Source organism: Stenella coeruleoalba, assembly GCF_951394435.1.
Source record: "Stenella coeruleoalba genome assembly, chromosome: 10".
Taxonomy (NCBI): domain Eukaryota; kingdom Metazoa; phylum Chordata; class Mammalia; order Artiodactyla; family Delphinidae; genus Stenella; species Stenella coeruleoalba.
In genome coordinates, this window is record NC_137156.1 from 61,036,712 (window position 1) to 61,055,618 (window position 18,907).

The 18,907-nt window shown below is 42.0% G+C and overlaps 2 protein-coding genes and 1 long non-coding RNA gene across 3 annotated transcripts in view; 1 reads left to right on the forward strand and 2 right to left on the reverse strand.

Moving 5' to 3' along the window:
- The window catches only part of LOC307193356 (zinc finger protein 621), a 279,464-nt gene that overhangs the window by 83,048 nt on the left and 177,509 nt on the right, over positions 1-18,907 (reverse strand). The gene's annotated exons all lie outside the window — the stretch shown is intronic.
- Positions 1-18,907, forward strand: part of LOC307193359 — a 263,564-nt gene that overhangs the window by 27,640 nt on the left and 217,017 nt on the right. The gene's annotated exons all lie outside the window — the stretch shown is intronic.
- The window catches only part of ENTPD3 (ectonucleoside triphosphate diphosphohydrolase 3), a 34,977-nt gene continuing 16,263 nt past the window's right edge, over positions 194-18,907 (reverse strand). The window contains exons 5-11 of the mRNA XM_079934195.1: positions 15,364-15,514; positions 12,851-13,010; positions 11,670-11,903; positions 6,318-6,590; positions 6,009-6,119; positions 4,887-5,024; positions 194-2,016 (exon numbers count right to left, since the gene is read on the reverse strand). Coding sequence (XP_079790321.1) covers positions 1,780-2,016; positions 4,887-5,024; positions 6,009-6,119; positions 6,318-6,590; positions 11,670-11,903; positions 12,851-13,010; positions 15,364-15,514 — 1,304 coding nt within the window. The 3' untranslated portion in view covers positions 194-1,779. The remainder of the gene's footprint in view (positions 2,017-4,886; positions 5,025-6,008; positions 6,120-6,317; positions 6,591-11,669; positions 11,904-12,850; positions 13,011-15,363; positions 15,515-18,907) is intronic.

Here is an 18,907-nt window from a genome sequence, read left to right on the forward strand (position 1 = left end):
ATATCTGTTGAATGAATGTGTGAGTGATGAATTACCCTTATGTAGCCTACTGTGTATTTTAGAATAAGCTATATGCACACACAAAGATAAGCAACAATATAAGAATTTATGTAGTTAGTTTTTTAAAAGCAGTCCAAGAGATAGATCATTTGTGTGTGTGTGTGTGTGTGTGTGTGTGTGCGCGTGTGCACATTTGTGTTTAAGGAATGCTTTGTGGAAGAAGTAGAGCTAGGATTGGGCCTTTAGAAATATGATTATTTGGATGGGTGGGAGGATGACCCACAGTCTAGGTAGGAAGAACTGTGTGAACAAAGGTGCACTTTGGGATGGGAGCAGCCATTTTGGGTGGGAATCAAGGTATGAGTGGCAGGTTGTAGCCTCACAGAAGCTTTGCAATGTCAAAAAAAGTAAAGAAATGTTTGACTCAGTTATTTCAAGGAAACAAAGATTTATTAAAGTGAAGCACTTTGAACTCTCTGGAATAAAGGTGATATTAATGCATGACTTTCTTAATGCACTAGGAACGTTTCCTTAAGAAATTTTTTTTAGTTTTTAAAGCTTCCTTTCATAAATGCCACCTTGGGCCCTTAGGAGAAAGAGTACCATATGCAAGGTAACAAACACACACACTGCAAGTCACAATAAAATAAGAGTCATTTATTCTGTATTCAGCGAACAAACTATAATCTGAAAGAATGTTTATTTTTAATTTGTAGCCATTGGACTTGCTAGAGTTCTTTCCCATCCCACTTTGGAGTTAAATGTCCCCGTAGCTTTCTTTTCTTTTCCCAAAGTCAAGAACTGTGGCTACTATGCAGAGGCCTACCATCTAGGAAAGTACTGATAATTGGTAAGCAAATCATAGAAGAGGATGTCTTGTGACAACATCAGGTGCACCTGTCGGAATGGTGGGTGAAATGCATATGGTGCTAACGATGGAAAGCCAACCATAAGCAAAAGCCTAGCAAAGGCAGAATGATCTGGAACATGATAGCCTTGCTAGGAATAAACGTTTTACAGGGGGACACAGCAATGGGAAGGGGAGGCAAGGAGGATGGTACACACACAGGTGGCGATCTAACGAGCAGAGCCCTGAGTGGGAATCCCACTTCAGGAACGGCTTGTCGTTTTCTGGTAGACATTGTGCGTGTCTCTGTCCTTCAGGTTCTGCCTACATGACAAGCTTGGCTGGGGCCACTGTCCTTGGGGTAAAGGAGGCTTTTCCCCCAGATACAATGTTCTCCCAGTCTGAGGGAGCTCAATGTTTTGGGGGTTGTTAAGGAAAGTCTTAGTTAAGGACCAATGAGAGGAAGCCATAAAATGAGATATCTGATGGGGCCAGATGCTTTACTAGACACCTGACAGCTTCCAAACTCTCTGGGAGAAATACGGCATTTTTGAAGGAGGGAAAATGCAAACTGAGCCCTGAGGTCAATTCTTCAACGTTAAACTGGCATATTCTTCAACATTAAACTGTCATATTCTCAACTTACTCTTCCTCTGGGGCACTTGGATGAAAGAGCCTGACCTTGATGGCCTGTCTCTCCTCTGTTCCCCAATAGGTCAGCTAGTGGGTGGTGGGGTCTCTAGAGGAGCAATGTACACAGAACAGTTGAGAGACTCCCCAAGAGGTGCTTTGGCATAAATCAGTATCTGAGAGGCACACAGGCATTGGACTTTAGCTGTGTTTCCTGAAGATGGACATTTTGCTTGCATTGTTTGGTGCCCCCCAGGCTGATTATGGGCAGCCCTCAGGCTCCAGGAGCCACATTGTGAGGCTCACTCAGAGTCCACTGTGTTGTCCAAGGCATGCTGGGAGCGCCTCTGGTTCCTGGATGACACACACAGGTACATAAGATATGTCAGACACAGCAAGGCCACTGCTGTGAAGAAGGTGAGGGTGCCCATAAAGGCAGACGGCTTGATGGGCAGGCGAATCAGGGGGCTCTCGGCTGGGATCTGGTTGGTCAGGCTGAGCATGTAGCCAAGAGACCAGGCTATGCTGCTGTTCCCCACCTGTGGAGTAGAGGAGATGGCTCAGTTCTCAGGGCTGGGCTTGAGGCACGGATTACATCCCCAGGGCACACCATGGTCACCCTCCTGAGACACCCCCAGGAAACTGTGGCCTAAGGAGGTCAAAGGACTTGCCTAATTTCAGACACTGCAGAGACTGGGCTAGAACCCAGGTCACTGTGACCACAAAGGCTTGAGGGCCCAATCTCCCACACTGCAGAGAAAACAGCCGGAAGAACTAATCCTCATGGCCTCGTCACAGCCAAGCGTGAAGAGGGCACAGTTAATAACAGTGAAGATTTCTCTGTCATCGGGTACAGAAGTGTCTATAGCTAAAGAAAGAGGGTGATGCATGTTTTACTGAACCCAGGACCAGTTTCTAAGAAAAAATGGTCAGGGGACTTCCCTGGTGGTCCAGTGATTAAGGCTCCACCCTGAATGCAGGCGGCCCTGGTTCAATCCCTGGTCAGGGGACTAGATCCTGCATGCCGCAACTAAGAGCCCGCGTGCCGCAACTAAAAAAAAGATCCCACGTGCCAAAACCAAAAAAAAGATCCCACATGTCGCAACTAAAGATCCCACACACTGCAACTAAGATCCCGCACACAGCAATGAAGGTCCTGCGTGCCGCAATTAAGACCTGGTGCAGCCAAATAAATATCCAAAAAAAAAAAACATAAAAAAGAAGAAAAGGTCAGTTTAAGTGGGAAGCAGACTTCGTCAGTTTCATCTGGTAGTTCCATCAATTTTTGTTTACATGTTTTTCAGCTATTTTATTAGATGTATAAATGTTTCAAATTTGCAATCTTCTATCCTCTCTATCTCAAATGATGCTCTTTATCTTAGACTATTTTGTCAGATATTAAAAAGCTACACCAATTTTTTTTTGTGTAGTATTTGCCTGATAGTTAAAAAAATTTTTTTTAACTTTCAAATTTTCCATGTCCTTTGAAAATGAACAAAACAGAAACAGACTCACAGACATAGAGAAGAGGTTTGTGGTTGCCAAGGGAGAGGGAGGTGGGGGAGGGATGGATTGGGAGTTTGGGATTAGCAGATGAAAACTATTATATATAGGATGGCTGAACAACAAGGTCCTACTGTATAGCACAGGGAACTATATTCAATATCCTGTGATAAACCATAATGGAAACAAATACGAAAGAGAATATATATATATGTATAACAATCATTTTGCTGTACAGCAGAAATTAACACAACATTGTAAATCAACTATACTTCAATAAAATTTTTAAAAAACCCAAAAAACGTTTCATGTCCTTAAAGACGGTTTCTCTTATAAACAACATACACTTCATTTAAAAAAATCCAATCTGACAGTGCCTTTTAACTGGTAGGTTTAGTCCATTTATGATTATTGTGATTATTGATATATTTGGACTGCTTTTTAATACCTTAGTTTTAAATTTTCAATAAGTGCTATTTCCCTATGTTTATTTTTTTCATTTATTGCCTTAAAAATGATATAAATATGTTCCACTTTACATGATGAGTGTTTCAGACCACTCTTATGTCCCTGTATCCTATGACCCTCAACCATACCCCCATCACATTGGATATTAGCTATACTAGAATTCTGGATTGTTACAAATGCATTCTTCTCTTTTACTTTTCTTTGGTGTTAGTTTTCTTTTTTCGTTTTTAATATAAATTTTAAGCCACAAAATCATTTATTCTTACTTCCTATATTTTTATACATCTGGATTTATTTCTCTTCTTATTTGATCACTTCCTCCAAAAATATTTTGGATGTAAATCTTTGCATGGCAAATCTTCTGAAGTCTATTTATACCCTCACATTTGAATACTAATTTGACTGAGTATTAAATTCTTTATAAATAAAGGAAAGGAACTTGAAACCTAGAATTCTGTATCTCCCCAAATTGGTATTTAATGGAAAATCATTCCCCATTCTCATAATTTACTTTCCTGGTAATTAGATTAATTAGAAACAAAGCTTGGAGAGTACATGCCACCAACAGTCCTTAAACATCTCCAGACATCCTTAATTTTTATAGATGACTCAGTTTTATCTATGTAAAAGTAAACAGTCACAGGCCTAATGCTGGATATTGCTTGCTTTAATCTAATTATTGCCGAAGCTAACATCGAACAGACTGACTCCAGACATACTTCAGGCTTTACATCTGCTATTCTTGAAATGAGAAAACCCTCCCAGAATCTGGGGAACAGAGTGCTGGATGAAAATATCAGCAAGGCTGCGTCATGAAAGCAAGGTACAGAGGCCCCTCACCAAATAGTCACCTCGTAAGAGCTGTCATTCCAGCACTGGACCATTCTGGACACTTGAGAGTGAATACAGTGACCTCAGACTCATTCTAAGATCAAATTCTTATTTAATGCTGCTTATTTAATCCCTATTCTCTGAAGCATAGATCTCACTCTGACATTTGTGTAAAATGGAGAGCAATTAGTTACTATTCTCTTAACAAAATTGTTACATTTGAAGCTTCTTGTCAGGATGAAAAGTCTCTGTTCCTTAACATATTTATGTATTCACTCAACAACATTTACTAAGCACCTTCCATGTTCTCAGCCCTGTGCTGAATGCTCGGAATATGAGGATGATAAAACAAGTGCTGCCACCACGGAGCTCAGAGTCCACGGTTCTTGGCATCCAATCCTTAACTCATGTGGAAGGTTTCTGATGACCACTTCCTCTGAATTCTCCATCATCTCTTCTCATAAGCTCACCAGGGATCAAGTCTCATTGGCTCCGTTTAGCAAGTTAAACCCCAAGTCCCACTTACCTTCTACATTTCGTTCACACACATACACACAAGCATCTGTTTTGAGAGAAAGAGGAGGAAACAGTTTGTGCTTTGACTTACCTCTTTTTTAAAATGTATTTGGGGCCAGGTGTTCTCGGTGAATTTGTATCCATTTACAAGCAAGTGGTAGATATAATGGGCTGAGAAGCAGTAGGAGCGAGCGTACTCCTCATCAAACCGGGGGAGCAGCAGTGGGAGCTGAAGGCAGGTTCAAAACAGGGAGGAGGCAGGTTTTAAAACACACATTTCAGGGACTTCCCTGGTGGCGCAGTGGTTAAGAATCTGCCTGCCAATGCAGGGGTCACGGGTTCGACCCCTGGTCCGGGAAGATCCCACATGCCGTGGAGCAACTAAGCCCGTGTGCCACAACTATTGAGCCTGCGCTCTAGAGCCCGTGAGCCACAACTACTGAGTCCGTGCGCCACAGTTACTGAAGCCCACACGCCTAGAGCCCATGCTCCACAACAAGAGAAGCCACTGCAATGAGAAGCCTGCACACTGCAACGAAGAGTAGCCCCCGCTCGCCGCAACTAGAGAAAGCCCGCACGCAGCAATGAAGACCCAACGCAGCCAAAAAAAAAAAAAAAAAAACCATTTCAGAACAGCTTAGGTCAGCTGTCATATTTTAAAGAATCTTATCACCCAGAATTTAATAATTAAAATTACTATAAAATAAATACAATGATAAAAATATCCCTGTTTTATGTTCATTTGTTTTATTTATTTTTTATGTTATTCCACATATACGTGATAACGTACAGTATTTGTCTTCCTCCGTCCGACTTATTTCACTAAGCATAATACCCTCCAGGTCCACTCATGTTGTTGCAAATGGCAAAATTTCATTATTCTTTATGGCTGAGTGATATTCCATTGTACATATACACCATATCTCCTATATTCCCCCCCACCAGATCCCTATACAACATCACAGAAGAACAGTCTAAGTTTATAGAGTGCTTATGACGTGCCAAACACTGTTATAACCATTGTGCCCATGGTTAGAACATTAATCCACAACGCAGCTATGAGGTGGGGTCCCTTACTATCCCCATCTTATGGATATGGTGAAAGGAGGACAGCATAAAAGTCAAATTCACATACATACACATGCACACAAATGGAATCTACTCTGCTGTACTGTTTCGTACCAATATGGATCCTTTCTCTTTAAATACTGACCTTACCCCAATTCTGTGAGCAGAAATTCCAGGTGCTTGAGTTGAACGTGTGCAGGGAAAAACTACCCGAAAGGTTGAAAGCACTGGCTGTGTAGTAGAATCCTGCAAAAGCCTGTAAGGAAGTCGTGCAGAAGGAAATAAGTTCTCAGAATGGGATATAATATGGAGGTTTCAGAATGGGATATAATATGGAGGTTTCAGGGTACTGAATAAGAAAGTGGGAAACAGCTCAGCAGAGGAAAAAACAGAAAGGTGAGAAAGAAAAATTCAATGGGGAAAAAAAGGAATCTTTCCATAGTTTTGCCCTTACCAGAAATGACCTTTTAACTTTTGGCTGATATACGCCATTGAAGGAACAGACTTCTCGGTCATGGCAAGCACTGAAGTTAAATAGGGAAGCCACCTTTTCCCTACACAGTGATGGGTCCCCGGTTCCTTCAAAAGTGATGATGTTGTTGGGATCATAACTTTCAGGTCTCAGGTCCTCTGTACACAGGCTGCCAAACACATATGCCTCAGTGAAGGTGGTGTTGTAATTCCGAGGGTAACAGGGGTTGGCAAATGTGGTTTCAGTGGTATAATTCTGTAGGTACAAGAGTGAGGTGTTAGATATCACTGTTTTGTGGAGGCCCAAGTACAAATCCTCAGTGCAAATCCTTACTGTTGTCCCCCACCAATGCCGAGAGAGAAACGGAAAAAAGGCCATTCTGCGTCAATGTAGAAGGGAACTCCCAGGTTGTCTAGATAACTCAAGTCAGGGTGGGGGGATGATCACCCTGCACCAGGCACAACACTAGGCTCTTGCTTACACTGTCTGCTCCAGCCCTTACCACAGCCCTGTGAAGCAGGTTTTATGAACTCCATTTTGATGAGAAAACAAGATATGTTTAGATTCATTGACCATTTTGAAGAGAATGTTATCTATCCACCTAAAAAAATAATTCAAAAGGTACAAATAAATATATTATGAAAATTAAGGCTCCCTCCCATCCACTTTCCCCACCCTTATTCCCTCCCTGGAAGTAACCACTATTGCCAGTTTTGTGTATTCTACCAGAGATTCTGTGTATACTTCTTGTATGCATGTGCAAATATATTTTCTTTTCTCCTCTCTTTCTTTTTAAAATTTAAAAATTAAAAAAAAACTTTTGTTTTTAATAAAGTTATTTATTTATTTTTGGCTGCATTGGGTCTTCGTTGCTGTGTGCAGGCTTTCTCTAGTTGTGGCGAGTGGGGGCTACTCTTCATTGTGGTGCGTGGGCTTCTCATTGCGGTGACTTCACTCTTGTTGCTGAGCACAGGCTCTAGGCACGCAGGCTTCAGTAGTTGTGGCACGAGGGCTCAATAGTTGTGGCTCGCGGGCTCTAGAGCTCAGGCTCAGTAGTTGTGCCTCATGGGCTTAGTTGCTTTGTGGCATGTGGGATCTTCCCGGACCAGGGCTCGAACCCATGTACCCTGTATTGGCAGGCGGATTCTTATCCACTGCACCACCAGGGAAGTCCCTAAAATTTTTAAATCATAAATGGCAGTACTGTATACACACTGTTCTGCCCCTTGCTTTTCTTACTTAAAAATATATCTTTGAGATTTTCCTTTCATTGTAAGTGTAAGAGTGGGTTTTTAGTAGCTGCATAGCACTCTACTGTACAAATAAACTATAATTTATTTAGGGAGTCCCCTCTAGAGGAAAACTTAGGTAGTTTCCAATCATTTGCCTTTACAAAACAATGCTGTAATAAATATCGCATTACACAGAAATCTTCGATCCATTTGTAATTAATTTGGTATTAAGATTGGGATTTGATTTTACTTTTTGCAGATGATTATCCAATTTTTATCTATGGTCAAAAATGTTCCCTTTATCAAATGCTGAATTCCAAAATGTGTTTGGTTCTATTTATGGACTCTCTTTTCCAAGAAATTGGATTCAAACTCTAATTTCAAAGCTACTAAGGCATATTTTACCCCCTACAGTAAAATCTTGACCCAGAAAACACTTAGCCCAACTCTTTCATTTTACTGCTGAGGAAACTGAGGTACATATCAAAATAATGTAATCATTTAACAAAAGGCAGTGGTAGGATTCTACTCATCCAGTATAACTGACATGAGTGTTCTGCAGAAAGATCTTCATATGACTCTGTGGAGGCAGCAAACAGGCCCCCTTCTGCCTTAATGGTGTGAAAAAATCTATGGTGTTCAAAAGGTCTTATGTCTAATTTGTAACGTATCATGCCATGGTCACCCTATGGCTGAAATATTCGTTAAAAGAAAAAAATCAAATCAACCAAATGATTATTTAGTTTCTCCCTCCAAATCTGCCTTATACTTTTAAAATAATTAAATCATTTCTGGCTTGGCTTGGAGAAGAAGCAAGATAATATAAATTATTTCTGGCAGAAGAAGCTCAGTAAAGATTATTTCACTTCTCTTTTTGGAGTGTGAATTATTTGTTATGGCATTCCTTAAATATAATTTGCCAGTGTGCCAAGTTGCTTAGGCCCTCAACATTCAATAAATCTTCCCTGAATTTAGTGTTTTCAGGGCACTGGCATGAAAGGGTCATGTACTTTCTTTTATAATAAAATGACCAATATAGTTTTTCTTTTTATATAATGGTATTTGGAGTATTATGCACCTATAAAAGTATTAATTTCAAAAGATGTTTAACAACACAGGAAACTGCTCACAATATATTGTTAGATTAAAAAAAAGCTGGATATAAAATTATATGTAAACCATATGAAGCCAAATTTGTAAATACTATACATATTCCTGCATGAAAAAAAAAACTGGAAGAAAATGCAATACTGTGTTGATGGTGGCTAATTCCAGGTTTTGTTTATTATTTATATTTTTTATGTCTGTATTTTCTAATTTTTTTTTTCACTGAACATGTGTTACTTTAAAAACAGAAGAGGACTTCCCTGGTGGCACAGTGGTTAAGAATCCACCTGCCAGGGCTTCCCTGGTGGCACAGTAGTTGAGAGTCCACCTGCCGATGCAGGGGACGCGGGTTCGTGCCCCGGTCTGGGACGATCCACATGCCGCGGAGCGGCTGGGCCCGTGAGCCATGGCTGCTGAGCCTGCGTGTCCGGAGCCTGTGCTCCACAATGGGAGAGGCCACAGCAGTGAGGGGTCCGCGTACCGCAAAAAAAAAAAAAAAAAAAAAAAAAAAAAAGAATCCACCTGCCAATGCAGGGGACACGGGGGTTCAATCCCTGGTCCGGGAAGATCCCACATGCTGCGGAGCAACTAAGCCCATGAGGCACAAGTACTGAGTCTGAGCTCTAGAGCCCGCGAGCCACAACTACTGAGCCCTCGTGCCACAACTACTGAAGCCCGCGTGCCTAGAGCCCATGCTCCACAACAAAGAGAGGCCACTTCAGTGAGAAGCCCACGCACCATAACGAGGAGTTGCCCCCGCGAGCCACAGCTAGAGAAATCCAGCATGCAGCAATGAAGACTCAACGCAGCCAAAAATAAATAAATACTTAAGTATTACTTTAAGTGTTACTTTAAGTAATACTTACGTCTTACTTAAAGAGGAAGAGAAAGTGAATTCATGTCCCTAACGTCTAACATGCTCTCAGAGTGAGACTTGAGCCCTGGGGTGACTGGAGACTCCTTTTTAAGAAAATAATTTGCAAAGTGTATATCTAGGTGTCACTCTCACCACACTCTGTAGCCCCTTATATTACAGACCGGGAAACGAGTCCTGGACTGGTGGCATTTACTCAGCCAGTTCATGATGCAGTAATCTTTGGGAACCTTCTAAGTTGGGGCTTGGCAACACATCTTTGGGACATGAAAGTATTGGTCAGGCAAGTCGGGACATGCATTTGTGGGTGATCCTCATCACACCTGGATTCTTCCCCTCACCTGAGTCAGAAGGCTTACAGTGCAGAGCCACCCTCTCAGGCATCCAGATGTTATCAGGCAAGTTGTAGACACACCCTGTCCCTGTGACCTGACTATCTGTAGTGAGGGGCTGGGGTCTCCCACCTCTGCCCCCAGTCCTGGGCTCACACCTTGAGACCTGCATTCTCAAACCCAAATGAGACCTCATCCAGGTGGAGTATTCACTTCTCTACTGTAGACTGTTGGGTACATAGACATTCTTTAATAAACATTGTAGGCGTGTGTGCATAAAGACACACACACACACACACACACACTCTTCCTCAGTGTCAGTCAAATTTAAGAGGTTAGCTTCTCAAACCTCCACTCATTCTGGAAAAAAGGTGATTTCACCTGCTTCCCTTTTCCTGTCTAAAGTTCAGAGGAGCCCCTGCTCCACCCTCCACCCCCACCAGGGCCAGAGCTGGAGGAAGGGGCAATAAGTATTGCTAAAAATAAAAGGAGAGAGAGAAAAGAGGAGCCCCAGTTAACGAGGGTTGGTTAAGCTCCATGTGGGGTTTGGTTTGGCTGAGTGTAGGGTGGATATGAGGGTCTGGAGTGGGCACTGAGTCTTCTGAGCCATGGAAGTGTAGCTCAGGGCTGCCTGCAGGGTCCCCGCTCTGTCCTTCCCAGGAGTGCTCAGGCTCTCCCAACAATACATGTGGCATGCATGTGTAGTGGGGCTCCAGCCTTTCCTGCGAGGCTGAAAGAGAAGTTTTGGGAAGAGGGCCAGACCTGGAGGGTGAATTCTCACCACCTACCTTGCATGACTACTCAGTAAATATGGGGATCTGAAGATGTGACTTCTGCTGATGACACTTTTGTAAACCAGCCCAATTTTCTACAGGCTAATGGCTGGGGAATACTGCTTCCTTCTTCAGTGACCAAAGTAGGTTGCAGTGGTGGGGCTTAAGCTACTGATGCTGTGTCCACTATGTTCATAGGCTGACCCAGCTCTTGTCTCCTTCCCCTGGGCCCCATCAGAAGCCAGGATCTGTGGCCTCCGGTTGGCCCCATGCCCCTCTAGGTGATCAAGCCTCCTTCCCTTCGTGTTCCCTTCATCTTCATCTTCCCTTCTCAGCCATGGCTGAGATTGATGTCCCCTTAGCACTGGAGTTTGGGATCTCAGGTCGCATCCATGGTGCTAGTGCCCTTGCTGACACATACAGTACTAATGTCAAGTTCATATTAGTGACAGCCTTCTAGTTGATGCCTGAAGTAGCCATCTGTGTCATGGAACATTTACCATATGAATTACTGACTGATGTGATGGAATTCGGCTGCTCTAAGACCCCAACATATAAAGGGCATGAAATCTGCCTAATATAGGCTCATGTAAAAGAAGCCTGAGCCTGGGGAGGGCTCTGCCCTCTCCCCTGTCAGCAAGCATTTTCCATATGATCACTTTTATTATTTTGTCTGCACTCAGGGGAGTCTCAACATTCTCAGGTTTATTTAGCTACTGGTTTAAAACAGCTTGTGTCCATAAAGGGATCCCAAGTCCTGAATCATTTATAAAACATCTGGAGCTCTGGAATTTCCCTGGACTTCTGACTCAGATACACTGGAAATGGTCAACACATCAGAGAGAGAGAGAGAGAGAGAGAGAGAGAGCGCTTGGACGCCCACAAGTAAACAGGAAAATGCTGCTGTTTCCATCCATCTTCTAATTGGAGTGGAAAGGACAGACCCCAGAAGGCAAGGCATCTTCCTCTCAGCTAAGACCCCCGAGGGAATACCCGTTGCCCCCTGGCTCAGGTACCTGAAGGAGAATTGCCAGAAACCTCTTCTCAGCCTCATTCCGGCCATAACACTGGAAGCTATGCGTGTAGAGTGTGTACTCATAGCCATACAGGGACACCTTCACGATGTCACTGGTGTTCAGCCCCACGTTCTCTTCTACCGCGAAGGATATTTGGGTGGAGGCACCGCCTAAATCCAGGGCACCTGTGGTCTCCTTTCCGTTCGGATGCACCCACATATGCCACAGGCTCTTCTACACAGTAGGAAAAGGAAACAAGAAAAAAGACCAAAGGTACCATCTCTGATTGGCTAGGGTTCTTCACCCAAGACCCATCTCTTATTGCTAAGAAATATGACATAGGAAGCATTCAGGGCCAGATCTCTCCTTTATTTCAGGGGTGGTGAACTCAAATGCTTACAGGGACTGTACAGGCAACATAAATGAGTGAGTAGACAATAGGGAATGAGGTGTATACAATAGGGAATGAGGTGTATACAGTAGGGAATGGTGGGGCCTGGGGCAAACTGGGGAATGCATGAGCTATACTCTGTTCCAGTTGGTTGTTGCCATGCAGGAATGTGAGTCTGCTGTGACCAGCTCCTCCAACTTTTGGGGAGTGAGGGGGGCAGGAGAAGCTAGAAATGTGGATTTTTATGTGAATTTTCCAAAATATTAACTAATTTAATTTAATTAAAAATGTATTCAAGGGGGAAGAAAATAGGTCTTAGACTGAACATAGTATGGTGTCCTCTGCACCAAAGGAGCAGGGAGTATGGAGACTGGAATGTGAGGAGACCTGAGGACACAGAATGAGTTGGGAAGAAAGCTGCCTGAGGGCTCTGTAAATTCCAGATGGCTGTGTGGGGCTTCTTGGAAGGGTCATTTTCCAGGTGTCCTTCAAAAGACTCATAGCCCACTGCTAGATTTAGATCCTTCCCTGCCTCTAATTTCTTATTAGCTAGTAAAATGATGATATTCCCCCTCCCCCATGCATTTGGTCCTGTTTAGGATCCACGGCTTTGTCCTAGCTATACATGTCTTTTCTTAGCTGTTGTATCATAGATGTTTCCCTAATTCATTACATGATAGAAACAATGCAGGACAGGTGGCCCTGTTGGCATGTACCTCAGCTTAAGTTACCAAGCACAGGGGACAGGATAAACAGCAAGATTAAAAACCATGCATTTGTTTTCACACACCTCCAGGAAATTTCCCATTAAATAGTTGGCTGTAATCCATCCATAAATCCCTTCCTCTTGCCCAGAAATGATTTGAGCATCCCTAAAATCAAAGGGCTGAGACTCGAAGTAGTTTTGGATGCTCGCAAGGACTTCATTAGCTGCTGTTTCGTTTTGCAACCTATGCAAGGCACAGAACACAAAAGGCTGAGTGCCCAGACAACGATCTTAAAATAACCCCTCCACCCACTTCAGGCAGGGACAGTTTTCCAGATGTATATAAGACATGGCAACCCCCTGTACAAGTTGAAGCCTCCCAGGCAAGGCAGGATGCACCTGTTACCTGTCAAACTGCCAAGCAGGAAAACAGCTACCAGTAAAAATACCACTTGTTCTCTCCGCCCCTACCTGTTCCTATCCCTCTCTCTAGCAACCAGCTAATGAAAAGAGCCTCCTACTCAGTCACCATTGCTCTGTCTCAGATCAGCAGAGGAAAGGAGATCGGTGAAGGCATAGGAGTGGCATAAGTATCTCTTGGGGCGCCATATAAAGAAGCCCTCATCAGGCCAGAAGGAAGGGGAGCTTAGGAGGGAGGGGGAAAGGAAGAGGGATGAGTTTTCAGCTGTCCCAGCTTTGCTCTTTGGGAGGGCTTCATCATGAGGGGATATGATGGCCATCATGACTGTCATTGAATTGAAATTCATTAGTGTGCTGACCCATGGAGGAGTGGTAACATAGTGTTCATATCACCCATGATGTAGAGTAATAATATCGTTCATCTGCTGCCATTTTATGAAAGAAATCTCACTTGGGAGACTCTTTTCCCTTTCATCAGTGGGTTAAGAAAGCCAGGGGCACTGGCTCACTCTTGGCTGAAGAAGAAGAAAGAGAAATGCTACAAGCAGAAGTCCATTCCAGTTCAGTAGCAAATTATCACTGCTTGGAAAATAATTAAGAATTTTCCTAGTTTTATTAATTCCCATCCCAGAGATTCTCAAATTATTGTTTTTTTAATATTTGACTTTTCTAGCAATTAAAATATCAACTAGTTCCTCAGAAGAAATGGATCACCATCAGAAAGTTTCACAAGGAGGCATTAATATTTAATTTATTCAAATGCGACATTCACTTTTTCCCCAACTGGCAAACTTTTGTATTCCATGGTTTTTGTCATGGGCTATAAATTACAGAGCCTTTGAATGATTTCTCGCGGAGAGGACTGGGAGAAAAAAGCAACCAAGAAAGTTGGGTTCTTTGTTTCCATAAGAAAGAAAAGGCAGAAGAAGGGAATTTCTATGACATTTCTATTTCAGGTAAACGCAATTATTTTGAAAACACACTGCAGATTCCAAGAGTAAGCAAAGAAATCTGACTTCTTTCCGCATTCTACTTGGTCAACCAGGACACAGGAATAGAAAAAAGGAGAGGAAAACTACAAGGAAAGGGCTCAGTCCAATTGAGAGTGCTTCATGATTTTTTTTGATGATCATCTTAAAGTGACTCTGTTGTTCCTTTGTATTTTCTTCATGCCCACATGAAGAAAATACATGTAATTTTACATTCCTGGGATCACAGACAAAGTGGCTTTGAAGCAGAATGAGTGTCATCTTTTGGGGAGAAAGCCTTATTTTCAAAGTTTAGGGCAGCATCTACCCTTTAATTTAGGTAGATTTAAGTTTGATGGGTTTTTTAAAAAAACTATTTTTCTTTTAATTCAAGGTCAAGGAAGTATTATCATGGAGGAAAAAAAATGAAGAGAAAGGACATTCAAAAACAACGCAACTGGGCTAAAAGTCATGGCTACAAATTTAGAAGGAACTGCTTAATTGAATGAAATGAGATGTTTGTTTTTATGTAATGCCAAAGGCTTTGGGGTGAGGAGCAGAAATCCCATTATTTGAAAGCAGATCTCAGTGACATTTTGTACATGGGTAGAAGCTACACAGCTTAGTAGTATAGTGGGTTGCATTTAGTGGAGCCGGTTGTCCACAGGTGTTAAAATACCAGGAGTCAGGGCTTCCCTGGTGGCGCAGTGGTTGGGAGTCCGCCTGCCGATGCAAGGGACGCGGGTTCCTGCCTGGTCCGGGAGGATCCCACGTGCCGTGGAGCGGCTGGGCCCGTAAGCCATAGCCGCTGGGCCTGCGCATCCGGAGCCTGTGCTCCGCAACGGGAGAGGCTACAGCAGTGAGAGGGCCGCGTACCTCAAAAAAAATACCAGGAGTCAAAAACAGTTTCTACTTTTCTAGAAAACTAGAGGTACATCCCATGATTAGATTTCATGTCACTTTCCTTTATTTTCCAAGCTCTCAGTAAAATCACCATGGGGAAGGGAATCAAATATAGAACTGTTTCTTTCTGAGTATTAAGATAAAGACTAAAAGTTTCCCAACTTTTAAAGCCTAAATTTATGGCAGAATATGGGCTTCTTTCTTTTGGATTTATTCCCAGAAATAGAGTTACATTCTTGGAAAGAATTCAACACATTCCTGGTTATTTTGGTCCAAAGGGCTCCTCTGTGCCATTCCAGCCCTTACCTCAGCAAGCGCATCCCAGCTGTGGCCCCCAGGTAAATGCAGGTGGATCCATGGAGGTGGGCTGGAATGTGCCCCTTGACTTCTTGCATGCAGTCCTCAAAGGCTTTGGGGGCATCTTGAGGGTTTTCCCCATAGCTGGAGATCCCAGAGCCTGAAGAGCAAGCAGTCAGCACTTCTTAGCCTTCCCAGGAACCAACAAGAGCAGTACAACTTTTAAATATAAGATAAATCAGCTCTGGAAATTAATGGGTTTTTGTAGGGGGCTGAAAATTGTGTATGTGCTAAGTTCCATGTGGTCACACAGATGAGTCAATTCCCAAAATATGGAAGGAAAGAATTATAAAGGTGAAAAAAGTAATGAGCCAAGACCTGCTTTAAAAAAAAAGTTCTCATCATGGAAATTTCAAATATAAATAAAAGTAGGGAGAAGAGTATAACAAACCCATGCACCCATCTTCCAGTTTCAACAATGATCAATCTTGCTCCATCTGCACTCTCACATTCTCTCATCATGAAGCAAACTGCAGACATGGTATCATTACATTCTATAAATATTTCAGTATGTATCATTAAAAGATAAGAATTCTTTTAAAGAAACATAACCATAGTCTCATTATTCTACCTAAAAATCTTAAAAATAATCCCTTAATATAATTAAATATCTAATTAAGTTTCACGTTTCCTTCATATTCATATTTTTTCTCTCCCTCTCTCTCCCTCCACCTCTCTCTTTCTATCTAGTTTGTTTGAACTAGGGCCCAAATAAATTCCATCCATTATAATTGGTTGGCATGTCTCAAGTCTCTTTTAATATATAGATTCTGCCCCCCCTTTCTAATTTTTCTTTGTAATTAAACATTTTTTTCCTTGCAATTTCAGTTGTCTTATAGTTTCCCACAGTCTAGAATTTGCTGATTGCAGCCCCATGATTCACTTAACATGTTATTTGGTCCCACTTTTTCTCTATAAATTGATAACTGAATGCAGAGGTTTAATCAGATTCAGGTTTGAACTTTTTCAGAAAGAGTAGTTTATAGGGATGTGCATTTCCAATAAGACGCACAAGCATCTGGTTGTTTCTCTCTTTGTGCTGTTAACAGGCATCAGTGATCATTGCTTAGGTCCATTCATCACTCCATTAGGGTTTATGAAACGCTGATATTTTATTTCCATCATTCTCGCTTCACTTTTTACCTAAAATGCTTTTATAAGAGGAAAACTTCCTCATCGTTAACTATTTGATTACCCTATACAGTTTGTATAGGGAAGGCAGTGGATAAGTGCTTGATTCTTTCCCTTTATTTACCAGCTTAAAAAATATAGATTGCATCTCTAGTATCTACCTAATTTAACCAATAAGGGATTTTGTTCGTTTGTTTGTTTAAGGGCATATGAATCTAAAGATATATTTGATATGTTTCAATTCATTGCAGTTACTATTCTTATTGGTGGCCTATCTTGTCCAGTGGCGCTCTCTTCAATTTGGCAGCTGAATCCTTTTGACATGATCCCAGAAACCTTTAAGAACTTTTCTGCTTTCTGATATGATGAGATGTATCAGTGACCTATAAATTTCCTGCCCCAGGTCTGGAGTCTGCTGTTTTTCCAAGGAATCCTGGTTTCTTTTATTGAGTAATGGTATTTAGCATTCAAAATTTGGAAGCTAGGTTGCTTACTGAAAGGCTTTCCAGAAGACAGACTTAGAGCAAACTTTATTTCAAGAGAAAACACATCATGAATTCTTAGTGGTATTTCTAATTCAAAACTTCAAGTTCTTCCTTGAATTCATTGATCTTGTATCTTTATCTTCCTTTTACTAGCCTGTTTCCCAGCCCCTCCAACTTAATAACTCATTAGCTTTATTTCACAATCCACACACAACAGTCTCAGTATGACAATGACAATACCAGCACTACCACCAATTATAGGATTATTGAAAACAATTTAAGATTTTTTGAAGTTCTTTTTGTCCTTACGGTATATCCTATTAGGCATGTACAAGTGTCCATAAATGAAGCTTTCTTGAAATACATACATGCTAATTTGTCTGCATATTGTCTATGGCTGCTTTCATGCTAAAGTGGGAGAGTTAAATGGTTACAACAGAGATCATATAGCCAACAAATGAAAAATATTTATCCTCTAGCTCTTTACAGGAAAAGATTGCTGTCCATTGACTTAGATGATTTATAGGCATCTCCAGCTTGATATATTTGAAACCAAATTACTTAATCCCTGCCATGGCTCCAACCTACTTACCCTCAGTGTTGCCCACTCTAAGGAGATGGTACCTTCATCCATGCAGTTACTCAGGTCAGAACTAATGTTCAGGCACCATCAACCAGAATGCTGCATATTGAATCTATCATAAAATCTTTTTGGCTCTACTTTCAAAATACTTCTCAAATCTGAGCACTTCTCACTCCCTTCCCCAGAACTATTCTCAATCAGTGTTTCTCAACCTCAGCACTACTGAAGTTTTGGGCTGGATTATTCTTTGTTTTGTGGGCTGTCCTGTGAGTTATGTAATGGTTAGCAGCATCCTTGTTCTCTACTACTAGATGCCAGCAGCACGGCCAGCCCCAGTTATGAAAACCAAAAAATGTCCCAGACATTGATAAATGTTCCCTGGGGGGCAACATCGCCCCATGTTGAGAAGCACCAGTCTAGGCCAGAACACCAAAACGTCACCTCCCACTTGCACTGCTCTAATAGCCCTGGTTTTCCTGCTTCTAATCTTAAGTCTCTTGACTACGTATTCTACATTGACAGAGTGACCCGTTAAAATTATGTCGTATCGTGTTAGTTCCCTGATCAGAATCTCCTAATGGCTTCCCAATATACTTTGAAGAAAATTCATTTGAGTAAATGTCAAACCCCTTACTGCATCTCAGGGTCCTCTGGGAGCTGGCCTCGGTGACAGCTTTGGCCTCATTTCTCACTTTTGTTTCTCTTACTCATTCTGCTCCAGCCACATCGGCCCCTTTGCTCTTCCTAGAAAATGCTGAGCAGCTGTCACCCTTGGCATTTTCTTTTGCCACGCCCTCTGCTCAGCACATTCTTCCCTCAAACAGGTGCACGGCTCACTCTCTCATCTCAATTTGGCCTCTGCTTAGCTATCACCTTCTTTGCTCTCCCATGAAATAGAATGATCACTCTCTATCCACCTAGCTGGCTTAGTTTCTCCTCACAGCACTTCTCCCTGATATCATATACCCATTTATTTATTCTGTCTCCTTCATTAGACTGTAAGTTCTGTAACAGCAGAGACTTTGTATATTTTGGTTATTTTAGAATTCCCAGTGTCAAGAACACTTACTGGCAGACAGCAGGCACCCAATAAATATTTATTAAGTACAGGAATCAAGCAATCAATCAATCAATGAGATTTTCACATCAGCTCACAATACTATAGTAAGGGGATTGTGTAGTCCAATCTAGAGCAAACAAAATATATTCTGCCAGAGCTAGTCTCTGGATAGGAACTGGTTAGGAGCCTTGCTAGACTGTGGAAATATGGGGTATTTGAGCATGTCCCTCGGGG